Here is a 16,229-nt window from a genome sequence, read left to right as displayed (position 1 = left end):
CTCCTATCAGGCCAGAAATAAGCCAATATAGTAGATAGAACCCTTCGAAGAACATTCTATTTTTTGGGGTGACTACTATATTGCTAAAACTTTGTGTTATGATAAATCTCATGATTAAAACTTTTTTTTAAAGAAAAGATTTATTTATTTATTTGAAAGTCAGAGTTATACAGAGAGAGGAGAGGCAGAGAGAGAGAGAGACAGAGAGGTCTCCCATTCGCTGGTTCACTTCCCAGATGACTGCAATGGAGGGAGCTGTGCCAATGTGAAGCCTGAAGCCAGGAGCTTTCTCCCGGTCTTCCTATGCGGGTGCAGCGGCTCAAGGACTTGGGCCATCTTCTACTGCTTCCCCAGACTAGAGCAGAGAGCTGGATCAGAAGTGGAGCAGTTGGGACTCGATGCCAGCACTGCAGGCCTTACCTGCTATGCCACAGCACTGGTCCCTCATGATTAAAACTTGTTTCCAGGGCTGTCATTGTGGTAGTGGGTAAAGTCACCGCTTGAGAGATGTTGGCATCTCATGAGTGCCGGTTTGTGTCTTGGTTGTTCCACTTCTGTTCCAGCTCCCTGCTAACAGCCTAGGAAAAGCAGTGGAAGATGGCCCAAGTACCTGGGCACCTTCTACCCATATAGGACAGCTGGAAGGAGCTCCTGGCTCCTGCCACCAGTCTGGCACAGCCCTGGCCATTGTGGCTGTCTGGAGGGTGAACCAGTGGATGGAAGTTATCTGTTTCTCCTTCTCTCCCTGTAACTCCAATTTTCAAAATAAATAAATCTTAACAAAAAAAATCGTCTCTTGTTTCAGTGAATAAACCCTGCATTTGAAATCTAACTTTCACTTAAGAGTAAGGGAATTTCTGGGGTAGCAATTTGTCTGGCGCAGCATTTAAGACACAGCCTGGGAGGCCGACGTTGTAGGACAGCAGGTTAAGGTGCCAGCTGTGACAACTGTATCCCATCTGAGCACGGGCTAGAATCCTGGCTGCTCAGCTTCTGATCCAGCTCCCTGCTACTGTGCCTGGGAAGGTAGTGGAAGATGGCCCAAGTGCTTGGGCACTGCAGACCCAGATGGAGTTCTAGGTTCCTGGCTTTGGCCAGGCCCAAGCCCAGCTGTTGCTGCCATTTGGCAGAGTGAACCAGTGAATGGAAGAACTAATCTACTAATCTTGTCTTTCAAAAAAAAAAGACATAGCTTGGCATGTCTCCCATGCCAGGGTGCCTGGGCTTGAATATCGAGGTAGGCTCTCTATTTCAGCTTTCTACTAATGTGCACCCAGGATGGCTGAAGTAGTTGTGTTTCTGCCACGCACATGGGAGACCTAGATTGAGTTTCTGACTCGTGGCTTTAGCTCGGCCCAGTATTAGCTGTTGTGGGCCTTAGGGAAATACACTAGTGGACAGATCTCTGTCTTAATTTCTAAAAAATTTTCAGTGGGTATCTGGTGCAGCAGTTAAGATGCTACTTGGGGGGGGGGGGCGTGTGACAGGTGCTGTGGCGTAGCAGGTAAAGCCACAGCCTATAGCTCTGGCCTCCCACATGGGCGCCGGCTCCCATTTGGGTACCCACTAGAGTCCTGGCTGCTCCACTTCTGATCCAGCTCCCTGCTAATGCACCTAGAAAAGAAGAAAAAGGTGGCCCAAGTTCTTGAGCCCCTGCACCCACATGGCAGACCCAGAAGAAGCTCCTGGCTTCAATTTAACCCAACTCCAGCTTTTATGGCCATTTGGGGAGTGAACCACAGGATGGAAGATCTCACACTGTCTTTCAAATCTTAAATCCTTAAAAAAAAAAAAAAAGTGCTATGTGGGATGCATCCCATATGAAAGAGAACGGGTTCAAGTCCTGCCTGTGCTCCTGATTCGAGTTTCTAACAACTGGGGCTAGGCCAAACTTAAGCTTGAAGCTTGCAACTCAATCCAGATTTCACAAGAGGGTGGCAGGGAGCCAACTAAATGAGCCATCACTTGCTATCTCCTAGGGTGTGCATTAGCAGAAAGCTGGCATTGGGAACAGAGCCAGGACCTGAACCCAGGCATTCAGATACAGGACAAGGGCCTCTTAACTGCTAGGCCAAACATCTATCTTTTTTTGTAGTCATTCAAGGAAAGTTGCTTTCTTTTTTTTTTTTTTTTTTTTTTTTTTGACAGGCAGAGTGGACAGTGAGAGAGAGAGACAGAGAGAAAGGTCTTCCCTTGCCGTTGGTTTACCCTCCAATGGCCGGCGCACCGCGCTGATCTGATGGCAGGAGCCAGGAGCCAGGTGCTTTTCCTGGTCTCCCATGGGGTGCAGGGCCCAAGCACCTGGGCCATCCTCCACTGCACTCCCTGGCCACAGCAGAGGGCTGGCCTGGAAGAGGGGCAACCAGGACAGAATCCGGCGCCCCGACCGGGACTAGAACCCGGTGTGCCGGCGCTGCAAGGTGGAGGATTAGCCTAGTGAGCCGCGGCGCCGGCCGGAAAGTTGCTTTCTTAATAGCTGAAATATCAGGGCAGTGCAAAGCATTCTCTTCAATTATCTTTTCCCTAATATACAATTGTTAACATTTTTTCTTAAAAGATTTATTCATTTGAGAGTTACAGAGAAAGAGACACACATAGAGAGAGATTTTCTACCCTAGAGTTCACACCCAGATGGCTGCAATGGCTAGAACTGGACCAGGCTGATGCCAGAAACCTAGAACTCCAACTGTGGGCCAGTACTTGTGGCATGGCAGGTACTGCAGCCACCTGTGACACTGGCATCCCATATGGGCACCAATTTGTGTCCTGGCTGCTCAACTTCCAATCCAGCTTCCTGCTAAAGGCCTGAGAAAGCAGCAGCAGATGGCCCAAATAATTACCCCCTGCACCCACATGGGAGACCTGCATGAAACTCCTGGTTCCTGGCTTTGGCCTGGCCTAGCCATGGTTGTTGCGACCATTTGGGGACTGAACCAGTGGATGAAAGATCTCTGTCTCTCTCTCTCAATTTATAATTCTGCCTTTCAAATAAATTATTAAAAAAGAACAACTCTATCTGAATTTCCTACATGGCTGGCAGGGATCCAAGTACTTGGGCCATCCTCTGTTGCTTTCCCAGGCGTGTTAGCAGGGAATATTTAATGTTTTAAGGTAAATTTGATTTAAATTGAATTGAGGCCAACCCCAAATTCCTGGATTCATTCTTTTGAAACCTTTTTCAACTCTTGGATACAATAACTTAAAAAAAAAAAAAGGAGAGATATTTATTTATTCAAAGGGAAGAGTGAGACAGCAAGAGTTATTCTCCATCCACTGGTCACTCCCAATATGGCCATAATGGGTGAGGTTGGACCAGGCCAAAGTCAGGAGTCTGGAGCTCCATTAGGGTCACCCAGGTGACTGGCAGGAACCCAAGTACTTAGGTCATCTGCCGATGTTTCTGCAGGCACGTTAGCAGGAAGCTGGATTGGAAGCATAACGGCAGAACTTGAACTGGTGTTCTACTATGGGATGCCAGCATGGCAGGTGGCAGCTTAGCTGACTGTGCCTCCATACTGGCCTCATCATATATAACTTAATACTTGAGGCCGGCATTGTGGTGTAGTGAGTAAAGCCACCGCCTGCTTTGCCAGCATCCCATATGGGTGCTGGTTCATGTGCCGGCTGCTTCACTTCTGATCCTGCTCTCTGCTTATGCACCAAGGAAAAGAAGCAGAAGATGGCCCAAGTGTTTGGGCCCCTGCCACACATGTGGGAGACCAGGATGAAAGCTCCTAGCTCCTGGCTTCAGCCTGGTACAACCCTGGCTAATGGAGGCCTGTGTTCTCTCTCTCTCACTCTCTCCCCCGCTCTTTCAAGTAAGTAATTAAATCTTAAAAAAAAATCTACTATTTAAATTCTAAAATGACCAAAGAGGACAGTTTTTACAAAGATAATTTCTTTTATGTTTTAAAAAACACTGTTGTGGGGCTGGCGCTGCCTGCGGCACCAGCATCCCATATGCGTGCTGGTTTGAGTTCTGGCTGCTCAACTTCCGATCCAGCTCTCTGCTATGGCCTGAGAAAGCAGTAGAAGATAGTCCTTGCCCTTGGAAGAAGCTCCTGGCTCCTGGCTTCAGATCGGCACAGCTCCGGCTGTTGTGGCCATCTGGGGAGTGAACCAGCAGATGGAAGACCTCTCTCTTTCTTTCTGCCTTTGTCTCTCTGTAACTCTGCCTTCAAATAAATAAATAGTTAAAAAAAAAAAAAAAAAAAAAAAAACAAACCAAAAAAACAAAAAAACTGATAGGTTTCTGGTGCCTTCATACCCTGAATACAAAGAGGCATTAGTATGGGAGGGAGGCGTGCTGTTGCGCTGGTCACTTGTCACCTTGAAACCCACTCTTCCCTCCTTCCCTCGTACTCACCTGTTATCTCCATACCCGTCGTATAGGCTCCAGGATAACCTTTACTTGCCATGACAACGGTAACAGCAGCATGGTTTTCTAGCCAGGCAGGCAAGGAGGTGCAGAGCTGGCCATCTAAGGTGGACTGAACCACTTCAAAAAGATCACTTTTAAGAAGTGGGAGGATAACCTGGAAGAACACAATCAATGTGGCAGTTGAGATAACTTCCTGTTTTCTTAAGACATTTTGATTCGCCAGGCCACTGGCAGAACTTCTAAGTATTTCTCAAAGATAAGTATTTCAAGGCTGATAAATCCTGAAGTTAAAATGACACACAGAGTCTACAAAGTAATACCATCTTCAATTACTGTTACCTACCTGGCACTCTGGATCACCAAAACGACAATTAAACTCAAGAACTTTTGGGCCATCCTTAGTCAGCATTATACCAGCATACAGAATTCCTTGATTAAAAACAAAAAAGAGGACAGAAAAAGGAGTCTATAATGAAAACACTGTATTAGGAGTATAAAATCTAGAATAAATATTTCTGGCACTCATAGTTTTGGAATAATCATAAATAATCATAAATGCTACAATTGTGGCCAATTAAAAAGACTGCAAAAAGAGAAAAAAATTTTTTTTAATTAATTTATTTTGAAAGTCAGAGACAGAGAGAAAACAAGAGAAAGAGCGAGCCTCTATCTGCTGGTTCAATCTCCAAATGGTAGCAACAGCCAGGGCTGGGCCAGGACAAAGCCAGGAGCCAGGAGCCAGGAGCCAGGAGCTTCTTCTGAGTCTCCCATGTTGGTGGTAGGGGACTAGGTAGTTGGGACATCTGATGCTGCTTTCCCAGTCCATTAGCAGGGGAGCTGGATCGGAAGCGGAGCTGCCAGTACTCACATTAGAGCCCATATGGGACACTGGCGTTGCAGGCAGCGGCTTTATCTGCTATGCCACAATGCTGGCCCAGGAAGTTTAATCAACAGTGCAAAGTTACTCTATTGCAAACAATGTCAACAATAACATCAATGTGCTTACCTACATAAGGAGTGCCCTCCTGCTGCATGCCATCTACTGTTTTCTGAAGAACAGCATTTTTAATTTTCAGTAACAAATCCTTAGAAACCTGAGGAACATACAGTGATACTTAAGTGTTACTGATATTAAGAAAAATTCTATGACGAGGGCATGAACTATCATATTTTTAGCACCTAAGACCGGCTGAGCACTTCACAAACTTTCTAAATTCTCCCAACTCCATCAGGTAGGTCCATTTGCCTTACTTGTTGAGAACAGTAAAGAACTGGAAGACAGAGTGCCAACTGCAGTGCCTAACACACTGTACACGCTTTACTCCCCTCTTTAAAATGCACCTCAGTGTCTTAGAAAATACCATAACTTTCCTTTTTGACTAATATATACCCTGAGTCTGGTAAGCAAGCAGAGGCGGGATTGCATGTTTATTGACAAAGTGTCAGTGCCAACCCACATTCCATGCCTAACATGACTTGTTAAGTCACCTGTCATATGCTTTTAAAGAAGCTCATCAAAAAATATTTTTCCAAAATATAATAAAGATGAAGAAAGTTCTTGCCAGGAGGCTCCTTTGTAAATACTTATAGAATACACTACACATATTTTATAAGCCTATGTACTTATGAATCTGATTTTATAAGCTTAGTTTGAAAATTAGACTGAGATAGTTCTTAGATTAAAATCACTATTACCAAATTGTAATTTCAAACTTATAAGGCCTAAAAAGAAAAGAATTTGGCTTTTAATCTTTTACTCAATAAAAACATGCAAAAGTGCTTTCAGCAGAAACAATTATGACTATCAACAATGAAAGGATGACTGAGTTTTGGAGTGCGAACTTACTTATAATGCAATAATGCAGACTTTTGTTAAGAAAAGCTGTTCAGAAATTGGAAACATGGAAAGGCCAGAAGAACAGATTATGGTCTGACTCAGTCCTCAATTTATAATGCTTACATACATATAACACTCATGTGCTGGGCTGTGGATATCCAGAGATGAACAAAAGATAATTCTGGAATCTAATATGTTCCCATTGGTTGAAAATCGAGTGTAGAGAGGAGAGGACAGGAAGATTTATTCAACACATCCTACATTTTAGACTGTCTTAACATAGTTCTTGAAAAGTTTTTAGAAAAGATTAGTTTTAGAGACTAGATTACTTTTAATAGAAAAAAATCAACCTGCTGATAAGTAGTACAATTTACACAACAAACACAATAATCAGAAAAGCATTACACGTAAGAGCTCTTCTCGGCCGGCGCCGTGGCTCAACTGGCTAATCCTGCACCTAGCGGCGCCAGCACACCGGGTTCTAGTCCCGGTCTGGGCGCCGGATTCTGTTCCGGTTGCCCCTCTTCCAGGCCAGCTCTCTGCTGTGGCCTGGGAGTGCAGTGGAGGATGGCCCAAGTCTTTGGGCCCTGAACCTGCATGGAGAAGCACCTGGTTCCTGCCCTCGGATAAGCGCAGTGCGCTGGCCATGGTGGCCATTGGAGGGTGAACCAACGGCAAAGGAAGACCTTTCTCTCTGTCTCTCTCTCACTGTCCACTCTGCCTGTCAAAAAAAAAAAAAAAAAAAAAAAAAAAAAAAAAAAAAAAGAGCTCTTCAGGAGGACCAATTACTACTGAATTTCAGGAGAGCCCTGGGGAAGTACCTGAGGTGCTGGACAATAGGCTCCCATCCCCCCTGTGTTGGGGCCAAGATCCCCCTCCAGTAATCGCTTGTGGTCCTGTGCTGGAGGCATGGGGGCCACAGTACTCCCATCAGTGAAACACAGACACTATGGAGACAAAAGGATTCACTGTTAAATGCCAAAAAGTAAACACAATTTAATAAGGTGAATTATACATATCTGATCTCTTAAAGTTTCTTTTTAAAGATAAAATTAACAAAACGCATTAATCTCAAGCTGCATACGTCAAGCAGATCCTGTATGGGGTGGGTGTTTGTTGCCAACGGTTAAGATGATGCTTGCAACACCTACATCCCATATCTGAATGCCTGGTGCAAGTCCTGGCTTTACTTTTTTTTTTCTTAGGGGCGGAGGGAGAGAGGGGGAGAGGAGAGGGCAAGAGGGAGAGGGGGAGGGGAGAGAGGAGAGAGAAGAAGGGGTGTGAGGGGGGAAGGGGGAGAGGAGGCGTGAGAGGGAGAGAGGGAAAGGGGGAAAGGGGGAGAGAGGTCTTCCATCTGCTGGTTCATTCTTCAAATGTCTGCAACAGCTGAAGCTGGGCCGGTCCAAAGCCAGAAGCCAATTCCAGGTCTCCCACATAGGTGCAGGGGTCCAACAACTTGGGCCACCTTCTACTGCTTTCCCAGGCCATAGGAGAGAGCTGGATGGGAAGCAGAGCAGCCAGGACTAGAACCAGTGCCCATCTGGGATGCCAGCACTGCAGGCAGTGGCTTTACCTGCTAAGCCACAGTGCCAGCCCCCTGGCTTCACTTCTGATTCCAGCTTCCTGCTAATACATACTTTGGAAGGCAGCAGGTGATGGCCTAAGTAATTGGGTCCCTGCCACCCAGGGGGAGACTTAGATGGAGTTCCAGGATCCTGGCTTTAGCCTGGCCCAGTCCTGGCTATTGCGGGCATTTGGGGGAATGAGCCAGTGGATGCAAGATCTCTCTCTATATGTGTCTCTGTGTCTGTCTTTCAAAAAGGAAAGTTAAAAAAACAAAAAACACAAGTTCTTGGGGCTGGCATTTATGGCTGCTGGTTAAAGTTCCAGCTGCTCCACTTCTGACCCAGCTCACTGCTAATGGCCTAGGAAAAGCAGCAAAAGATGGCCCAAGTACTTGTACCCCTACTACCCATGTGGGAGACCCAGAAGTTCCTGGCTTCAGCTTGACCCAGCCCTGGCTATTTCAGCCATTTAGGGGAGTGAATTGGCAGAAGGAAGATCTCTCTCTCTGTCTCTCCTCCTATGATTCTACCTTTTAAATAAATAAAAAACAAAATCTTCATAAAAACGACAATGAAAAAAAAACCAACGGAGTTCTTCTATACTCAACTTCTGAAGGATCTGTAATTTTTAGGTAGATTGGGAAAAAAACAAACTACTCTGCAAGTAAAATATTTCATCCTTTCTCCTTCTCTTAAAATTTCCAGGCATTAAAACTATTCAAGGTGACTTTATTTCTATTACTATTATACAGTAAATTGTATATAAGAGAAAAAACATGAATTTAAAAAAGTCTTTGTTCACCTGAGAGGCAGAGAAACAATTCCCATGTGCTGGTTCATCAAGCAGTCATAATGGCTGTGGCCTAGCCATGGAAGCTGGAGCCAGGAACTCAAACCGGGTCTCCAGTGTGGACTGCAGGAATCTAATTACTTGAGCCATCATTGCTGCCTCCTGCAAGCTGGAATCAGGGACAGAGCCAGGATTAAACCTGGGCACTCTGATACAGCACTTGGGCATCCCAACTGGTGTCCAAACAGCTGCGCAAGCAGGAACGTCTGACTAATTCAGAACCTTAATAACACGTGATGTAAATCCAAGTCTTGGGGTCGGTGCTGTGGTGTAGTGGCTAAAGCTGCCTCCTGCAAGGCTGGCATCCCATATGGGCACCAGTTCGAGTCTCAGCTGCTCCACTTCCAATCCAGCTCTCTGCTCTGGTCTGGGAAAGCAGTAGAAGATGGCCCAAGTGCCTGGGCCCCTGCACCCATGTGGGAGACCCAGAGCGGATCTGTGCAGCTCCGGCTGTTGCGGCCCATTGGGGAGTGAACCAGTGGATGGAAGACCTCTCTCTCTCTGCCTCTCCTTCTCTGTGTAACTCTTACTTTCAAATAAATAAATAAATCTTAAAAAAAAAAATCCAAGTCTTCCCATTAATGCAGTGGGGTTGGTTACAGAAAGAGTAATTCTTTTTTCATTTTGCACTTCAAACACTTAAGGTATTCAAATTTCTTTGTAATTGCTGGGTTTGTGTTTTTTTAGACCAAGTGGCCAGATTAAATTAAGTTTTTTAAAGGGGGGGGACACATTCATCAGGAAACAGCTTCTATACTTCATAAAAGTCAAAAAAAAAGTGAATATACGTACAGATACTTCTTCTCCTTCAAGGAGTTCTTCAATAACAATTGTTTCTCCAGCTGCTCCAAAAGCCTTCTCCTAATTGCAGTTTAGAAAAAAAGAAGTTAGGTGAGTTCTAAGCTTTTAATATTTACTTAAATGACTTTCGTCATAGTTCACCATTTGTAAAAAGACCCAAAATGCTAGTATTTTCTTTTTTTGTCTCTAAAAGACTAAAGTGAACATATTAATGTTTCCAAATTTTTTTATGTGATGATGATGCAGAGCTGAATTGGTACAGGTGAAATAAACATAATACTCTCCTGAGGATTTGGTTTTCCAGTTTCAAATAAAGGAAAAATAGATATTTTCATTAACATTTAATATTTAATCCTTATTCTTGATTACTCCACTTGCTTAGACTGGGCCACACAAGACAAATATTTTTGTCCTCATGCGAATTTATTACTATGTTTTATAGTCTGAGGATTTTCTACTGTTCAGAAGCAGATAACAAAGAATGTCAGAACTTAACTCAAATGAACAGAATCCTGGTTTGGCCTTCAGTGTAGAGGTGTTTGTAATAACCACTGTACTGAGAAGGACTATAACACAGTCTTCTTAAAAAAGCACATCTGCCTTTGGGCTTCGTATCATTTTGTAAACTTGGCGCTATCTGCCCATTGTGAACAGAAAATGAAACTTTCCAGAGGAATCAACCTACCTGCATGATCTCCTGGACAGCCCTGCAGGCCTCTTCTTGGTTCTTTGCGACAATTACCCCTTTCCCAGCTGCTAGACCACTGGCCTTCACCACCAAAGCAGGGAAGTCTGCGCTGTGAACAGAGCAAACCTTCACACTCAATAAAACCCTTACAAGTGAAAATGTTAAATGGGATTTTTGTAGTGATATACTACATAGTAACTGAAAAGCAGAAAAGAAAATAATTATTTATCATGCCAACACTCTTGACATATTTCTCAACAGTATTTTATCCCCCATATGATCATATGGTACATACGAGGGTGCTTCAAAAATTTCATGGAAAGTTGGAACCATCCTTTAATTCTGTTTTCCGTGAACTTTTTGAAGTCCCTCTGTACAATTTTGCTTTTTTCTTTTTACTTATAATGAGATCATGTAGGCCCAATCTTTGGAATAAGCAGATGCACAGAGTAGATATGCAGTGATCTTGAAGATATAAAGCAGCAAATCATACTCTCATTTAAGTAGGAGATGTAGTTATGTAAGACCAACGTAAGTGCAGACACACAGACCATTTTTGGAAGTACACATTAGAACCTCCCTAGTGGGACTAGGGAACTAGAAGGAGACTTACCCAAAGTAAGTAACAAACTGTTACTTACCCAAGGCATCTGGCTACTAGGAAATAATAATATTCAGTGTCAAAGAAACCCTGTAGGATGAAGAATGAATAAAGAATGAAATTGACCCGACTGAACAGAAAACACACCAGGCAGTAGGAAGTGTCAACAAAAAAGACAAAGGTAAGTGTCTACCAACTGTCATTAATTCCTTAATGTTTTCCAAATAATAGAAAAAAGGATTTCTGATTTTAAGATGTACATTTGGAGTTGTGGTATAGATGACCAAGCAGTCATCTTCTCACTCTTCTTAATTATTTATGTAAAAAAAAAAAAAATCAATATTCTTGATGTTGTCCATTTGGCTGTGAGCAGAATGCATGACTGCAGAACAGGTGCATATTCCCCCTAAGGCCTACTCAGTAAATTTCATCTTTCTGCAAGGTTACAATATTATCTAATATATACACATAAAATTCCATTTATTTATAACGGAAAAGGGTAACTTACCTAGTATTCATTGGGAATATTTTTTCCATAATCATTTTCCCATAAACTCACGACAGCCTAAGGACCTAACTATCTTAAGAAACGACTGCGCTTCATGTGCAGCCTTCTACACACCTCATAATGAAGCTGCAGGCCTCTTCAGGCGTGGTGAAAGCTCTCCACCGTGCAGTTGGGATTCCATGTCGATCCATAAACTCTTTGGCAAACCTTTTGCTGGACTCCAGCTGAGCTGCTTTTGCTGTGGGGCCAAAGCATCGCACTCCTGCAGATGTTAGGTTCTCAACAATTCCTACAGAAGCAAAAGTAGTTTAAGTAAACTAGGGCTTTTCTAGCTTTTTGGGCTGAATACAAATCAGGATTACATTAAATATGTTTAAACAAGGTAGATCACTGGTGGGAGAGAGTAAGCTATAAATAAAATGCTATCAATAGGTGACTGAAATCCAGCAAAAGATATTTATTATATCTGCATATACAGATTATTAAATAGACCCTAGATCAGAGCAGAACAAAGATACATAAAATGCTTCCCATGTCTGCAAATTTGATCTATAACTTATCATATTACAGATGTATGTGGAAGAACGTCTTGAATCCATAAAATTCAAGATGGTGAAAACTCCTTGGGCAACATATTATACAAGTCCTCGTCTGTAAAATGAACTGGATGAGAGGATCCCTGAGCTCCCATTGCCACTGTGTATGCCATAACAAAAAACAGAATGAACTTTACCAGCAGCCAGAGGCGCCTCAGGTCCAACAACTACCAACTCAATGCTTTCATCTTTGCAGAATTGAGCAAGGGCAGTGTGATCACTGACTGAGATGGCTGTGAACAGAAAACACATCACATTCACAAAAACATTCTGTTTACGTAAATTATAACTGATAAAGTAAAGACTAAATGCCATCCTGTCCTATGCCTGTTGACCACTGGTTTTACTGACATAGATGACAGTTTCACCATGAGAAATTCAGAAGAGTGCTTTAGGCTAGGCACTAAAGTTCAGTTGTTGGTAATCACTGTAGCCAGTTAAATGATGAAGGTACCAGTAAACTCAAAAACCATAAATCATGGTGTACATGCCACCACTGTTGACTGTAAACAAAAAACACACACAGAACGTACTCACAACTCATCTTTTAACATCATTCATTCCTACTAAAAACTCAGTTATCTGTTAGCTACTTCCTAGGTACTAGCATTAAGATGTTAATACAAACAGGGTCCCTACATTTAAGATAAATATGCAAGCAATAAATAGCAAACATCAAAGAATTAAGCAAATCTGATATGAGGTGAATTGGGAGACTCTCATTGAGTCAGGAGGGATCTCTTTCAGGCAAAGCTTTTTAAGCAAAGAACTGAATGATGATTTTCAGATTCAGCTTTGGGGGCTGGCACTGTGGTGTAGTGGGTAAAGCTGCTGCCTGCAGTGCTGGCATCCCATAAGGCGCTGGTTCAAGTCCTGGCTGTTCCACTTCCGATCCAGCTTTCTGCTGTGGCTTGGAAAAGCAGTGGAAGATGGCCCAAGTCCTTGGGCCTCTGCAACCGCGTGGGAGACCTGGAAGATGCTCCTGGCTCCTGGCTTTCGATCGGTCCAGCTCTGGCTGTTGCAGCCATTTGGGAAGTGAACCAGCAGATGGAAGACTTCTCTCTCTTTGCCTCTGCCTCTCTGTATTTCTGCCTTTCAAATCAATATATAAATCTTTAAAAACAACAACAACAAGAACAAGATGCACCTCTGTTCTGCAACTTATAAACCAGGCACATTTTCTTTCTTGATGGAGTCCTAAGTAATGAGCAGTAGCATGAACCACATATGAACATGGATATGGGTTCTGTAGGGCTCTCGTGCTTCACTGTATCTGGACTACCATTGGTACACATGCTGACATCTCAAGGTGCTCTGCACAAAGGGACAGGTTACAAGATAAGCTATCTATTTATTTTCATTTTTTAAAAAAAATTTATTTGAAAGGCAGAAAGAGGACAGAGAGGGAGAGATCTTCTATCTGCTGGTTCACTCCAGTGAACCATCGGATGGAGGACCTCTCCTCTCTCTGTGTAACTCTTTCAGATAAATAAATAAATAAATAAATAAATCTTAAAAAAAAAAAAAAAAAAAGATGCCACATTCGGTATGCCATATCCCAGTACCTCAATTCAATACCCATCTCTATCTAGCTCCTGAATCCAGTTTCTTGCTAATGGACACCCCGGGAGTCAACAAGCGATGGCTCGAGTGATTGAGTTCCTGCTACCCATGTGGGAGATCTGGACTGAATTCCAGGCTTCTGGCTTCAGTCTCAGCTGGCGGCTACTGTGGACATCTGAGGAGTGAACCAGCAGATGAAAGTTCTGTCAATCACTTTCTCTGCCTCTCAAAGAAAGAAAAACAAAATATGATTACCAGCATTTGAAATCTTTTCAGAGCAAGCAGTTCCTGCATTTCCTGGTGCAACCAACACTTGTTTGACATGAATGGACTGTGCAAGTTTCCAGGCCAGCGTGTGTTCCCTGCCTCCATTGCCAATTACAAGTACTCGGGCCGTCATTGCTGTGTGCAAAGCAGGAATTCCAAAGGAAAACAAAACCTGCATGAAAAGCAAACCACAGTGGATAATTCAGAATGTACGCACTTTAGAAATCACAAGTCCCCAATATGATTTAATTATTTGTACTTGCACAAGTGACATTTTTTCATCCACTTTTGAGAAACTGGAATTCATAGTTCGACACATATGATTACAGTCAGAAAGAGAGGTATTTTAAAAATTAGGCAGACTGGTCAAAAGAGGTAGGTTACAAAATGAATGGTGATTGAGCTCCTGTTATGGTTTGAGCTTCACGTCTTGCAATTTAATCCCCATAGTGTAGCATTAGGAAGGCGGAACTGAATCTGATCATGGCGGTTAGAGGGAGGGCCTTTAGATGTGATTATAGGATGACTGCATAAAGTCATTAGGGTGCAGCCCCGCGACTGCTTTCCCCACTGCTTTATAAAAAGGGGAGACCAGATACAAACACAGCTGCTCCCTATCTCTTCACGTCATGCCTTCTGCCACTTCAGGAGTCTGCCAACAAGATGGCTTCACCAGCCACTGCCCTTGGCCGCAGACTGCTTCAACTGTAAGCTAAAAGAATATTTTTGTAACTTACTCAGTATTGTGCTGCTAGAAATGGAAAATGGACCTTTACAGTTCGTTAACTGATAATCTCACTTCATCGGGCTTCACTTTTAGATTTAATCATCAAGTCTTAGCTAAGAAAAAAGTGAATCAAAGTGAATTTAACATGTCCATTTTTAAACCTTGAGATCTTACAGGTAATAGACTTTATGTGTATCACAAAGCGAAAGAAATATTGAAGGTAAGGGATCAGCAACTTTATTTGTAAAAGGTCAGATAGTAAACTAGGTTTTGAGGGCCTTGAGGTCTCTTGAGACTATCCACTCTATGAAAGTAGCCAGACAATATTCACAAAAGTGCCAATGTTCACAAAATTTACAGCAGGTAGGAAATTAGTTCCTATCAGTGCTCTAAGCAACAGGAAGCCAGAATAACAAAATAAAATGATTGTTTCAATAAAACTTTATATAAACTTCAAATAATGATGTGATAAGAACATTGTTTTTCCCAGGCATTCTTATTTAATAGACTGTACAAAAAACACGGCATAAAAGATTTGGCATGTGGGCTATAGTTTGCTGACCCCTATTTTAAGCAGTATGATAGAAAATTGGTGGAGAAAGCAAAAATTAAATTCCAACACATCTGACTTTAGTTCTGGCATTTGAATCTCAGCAAAATGGATGGAACAGCTATTGTCTCAAGCTAACAGTGTGACCACGGCTATGTGAAGATAAATTGAAATAACATTTCTGAAAAATCAGCACAATTTCTAGCACTCATAACTAAAATTAACTTGTTATAGTTCATGGTTACTTTTACCTAAAGTTGATATTTGAGGGAGAGAAACAAGTTTTCAAACCATTACATTAGAATCCTATGCAGCAGACACATTTATCATCATCACTTAACACATAAAAGAGATGGGGGCCTGGTTCCCTTAAACAGCTTGTTGTAGGTCACAGAGCAGGTAGAGCCTGGATTCTAACTGAAGCAATCTTGCTTCACATACTCCTTAACAGTTGCAATGATGATGATCATGAAAAATTTGAGTAAAGGAAAAAAAATCTGCTAAATAAGAAAAAGCTACTTCGGCCTAATGGAAGACGGACAGTGCACTTGCTCTATGTGCTGAAATATCTGAAATACACACAAAAATCTTTGCATGTAGACAAAATGGCACATATTTAGTTTGTCAGTGAAGGACATTTTTCCTGTTTACAGTCATCGAAATACATTAGCACCCGGGCAGCAGGCATCTAAGGTCAGGAGTGGTTTAGGGGCCTTTGCGAGGGTGCGGCCCACCGCCCCTGACTAGCTGGGAGGTCAGGAGGGGCTTTAACCTTCTCGGGCTTCAATCGTCTGAATGCGTAACTATAATATAAACAGTATAAAGGAGTCAGATTTCAAAGGATTTGGTGCATAAAGTAGAAACTTATTACAAAAGCAGAACGTGTAATCTGAGACGACGGGTGCATACACGAGAGGATATGATCAACTAAGCACACCGATTTCGGGTTCTAGCCTAAAAAAGCCATGAAGATGCAAAAAACCCCTGACACCTCGCAAAGCCCGGAACGCGAACGCTCAGACGTTCAGCCGCGGTTAAGCGCAAGAAAAGCACATGGCCAGCCCCCATCCACCGTTATTTCAACCCAAGACGAAGCCGTCCTCGGCTGCGCCGCTTTCCCGGGGGCCGCGTTCAGCTCCCCGCGCGACACCCCTGAGCCCAGTCCCACACGTACCCCACTCACGCGCCGCAGGGCTCACGCACCGCCACCCGGCGACCACGCCGCGCGCGCCCACTCGCCGGAAGTCGGCCCGGCGGGATCCGGCGCGCGCCAGCCGCCCCGCCCCGCCCCGCGG

The 16,229-nt window shown here is 43.3% G+C and overlaps 1 protein-coding gene across 3 annotated transcripts in view; it reads right to left on the bottom strand.

The window, feature by feature from the left end:
* Positions 1 to 16,229, bottom strand: part of GART (phosphoribosylglycinamide formyltransferase, phosphoribosylglycinamide synthetase, phosphoribosylaminoimidazole synthetase) — a 32,526-nt gene that overhangs the window by 15,935 nt on the left and 362 nt on the right. The window contains exons 1-10 of one of the 3 annotated variants that reach the window (XM_008274928.4): positions 16,109 to 16,222; positions 13,646 to 13,829; positions 11,965 to 12,060; positions 11,346 to 11,520; positions 10,120 to 10,231; positions 9,426 to 9,494; positions 7,040 to 7,165; positions 5,388 to 5,475; positions 4,725 to 4,810; positions 4,367 to 4,535 (exon numbers count right to left, since the gene is read on the bottom strand). In XM_008274928.4, coding sequence (XP_008273150.3) covers positions 4,367 to 4,535; positions 4,725 to 4,810; positions 5,388 to 5,475; positions 7,040 to 7,165; positions 9,426 to 9,494; positions 10,120 to 10,231; positions 11,346 to 11,520; positions 11,965 to 12,060; positions 13,646 to 13,790 — 1,066 coding nt within the window. In that variant the 5' untranslated portion in view covers positions 13,791 to 13,829; positions 16,109 to 16,222. 3 annotated transcript variants of the gene reach the window in all.

The sequence above is a fragment of the Oryctolagus cuniculus genome, chromosome 4 (genome assembly GCF_964237555.1).
Source record: "Oryctolagus cuniculus chromosome 4, mOryCun1.1, whole genome shotgun sequence".
In the NCBI taxonomy this organism is placed as follows: domain Eukaryota; kingdom Metazoa; phylum Chordata; class Mammalia; order Lagomorpha; family Leporidae; genus Oryctolagus; species Oryctolagus cuniculus.
This window is presented reverse-complemented; position numbering and strand designations above follow the sequence as displayed.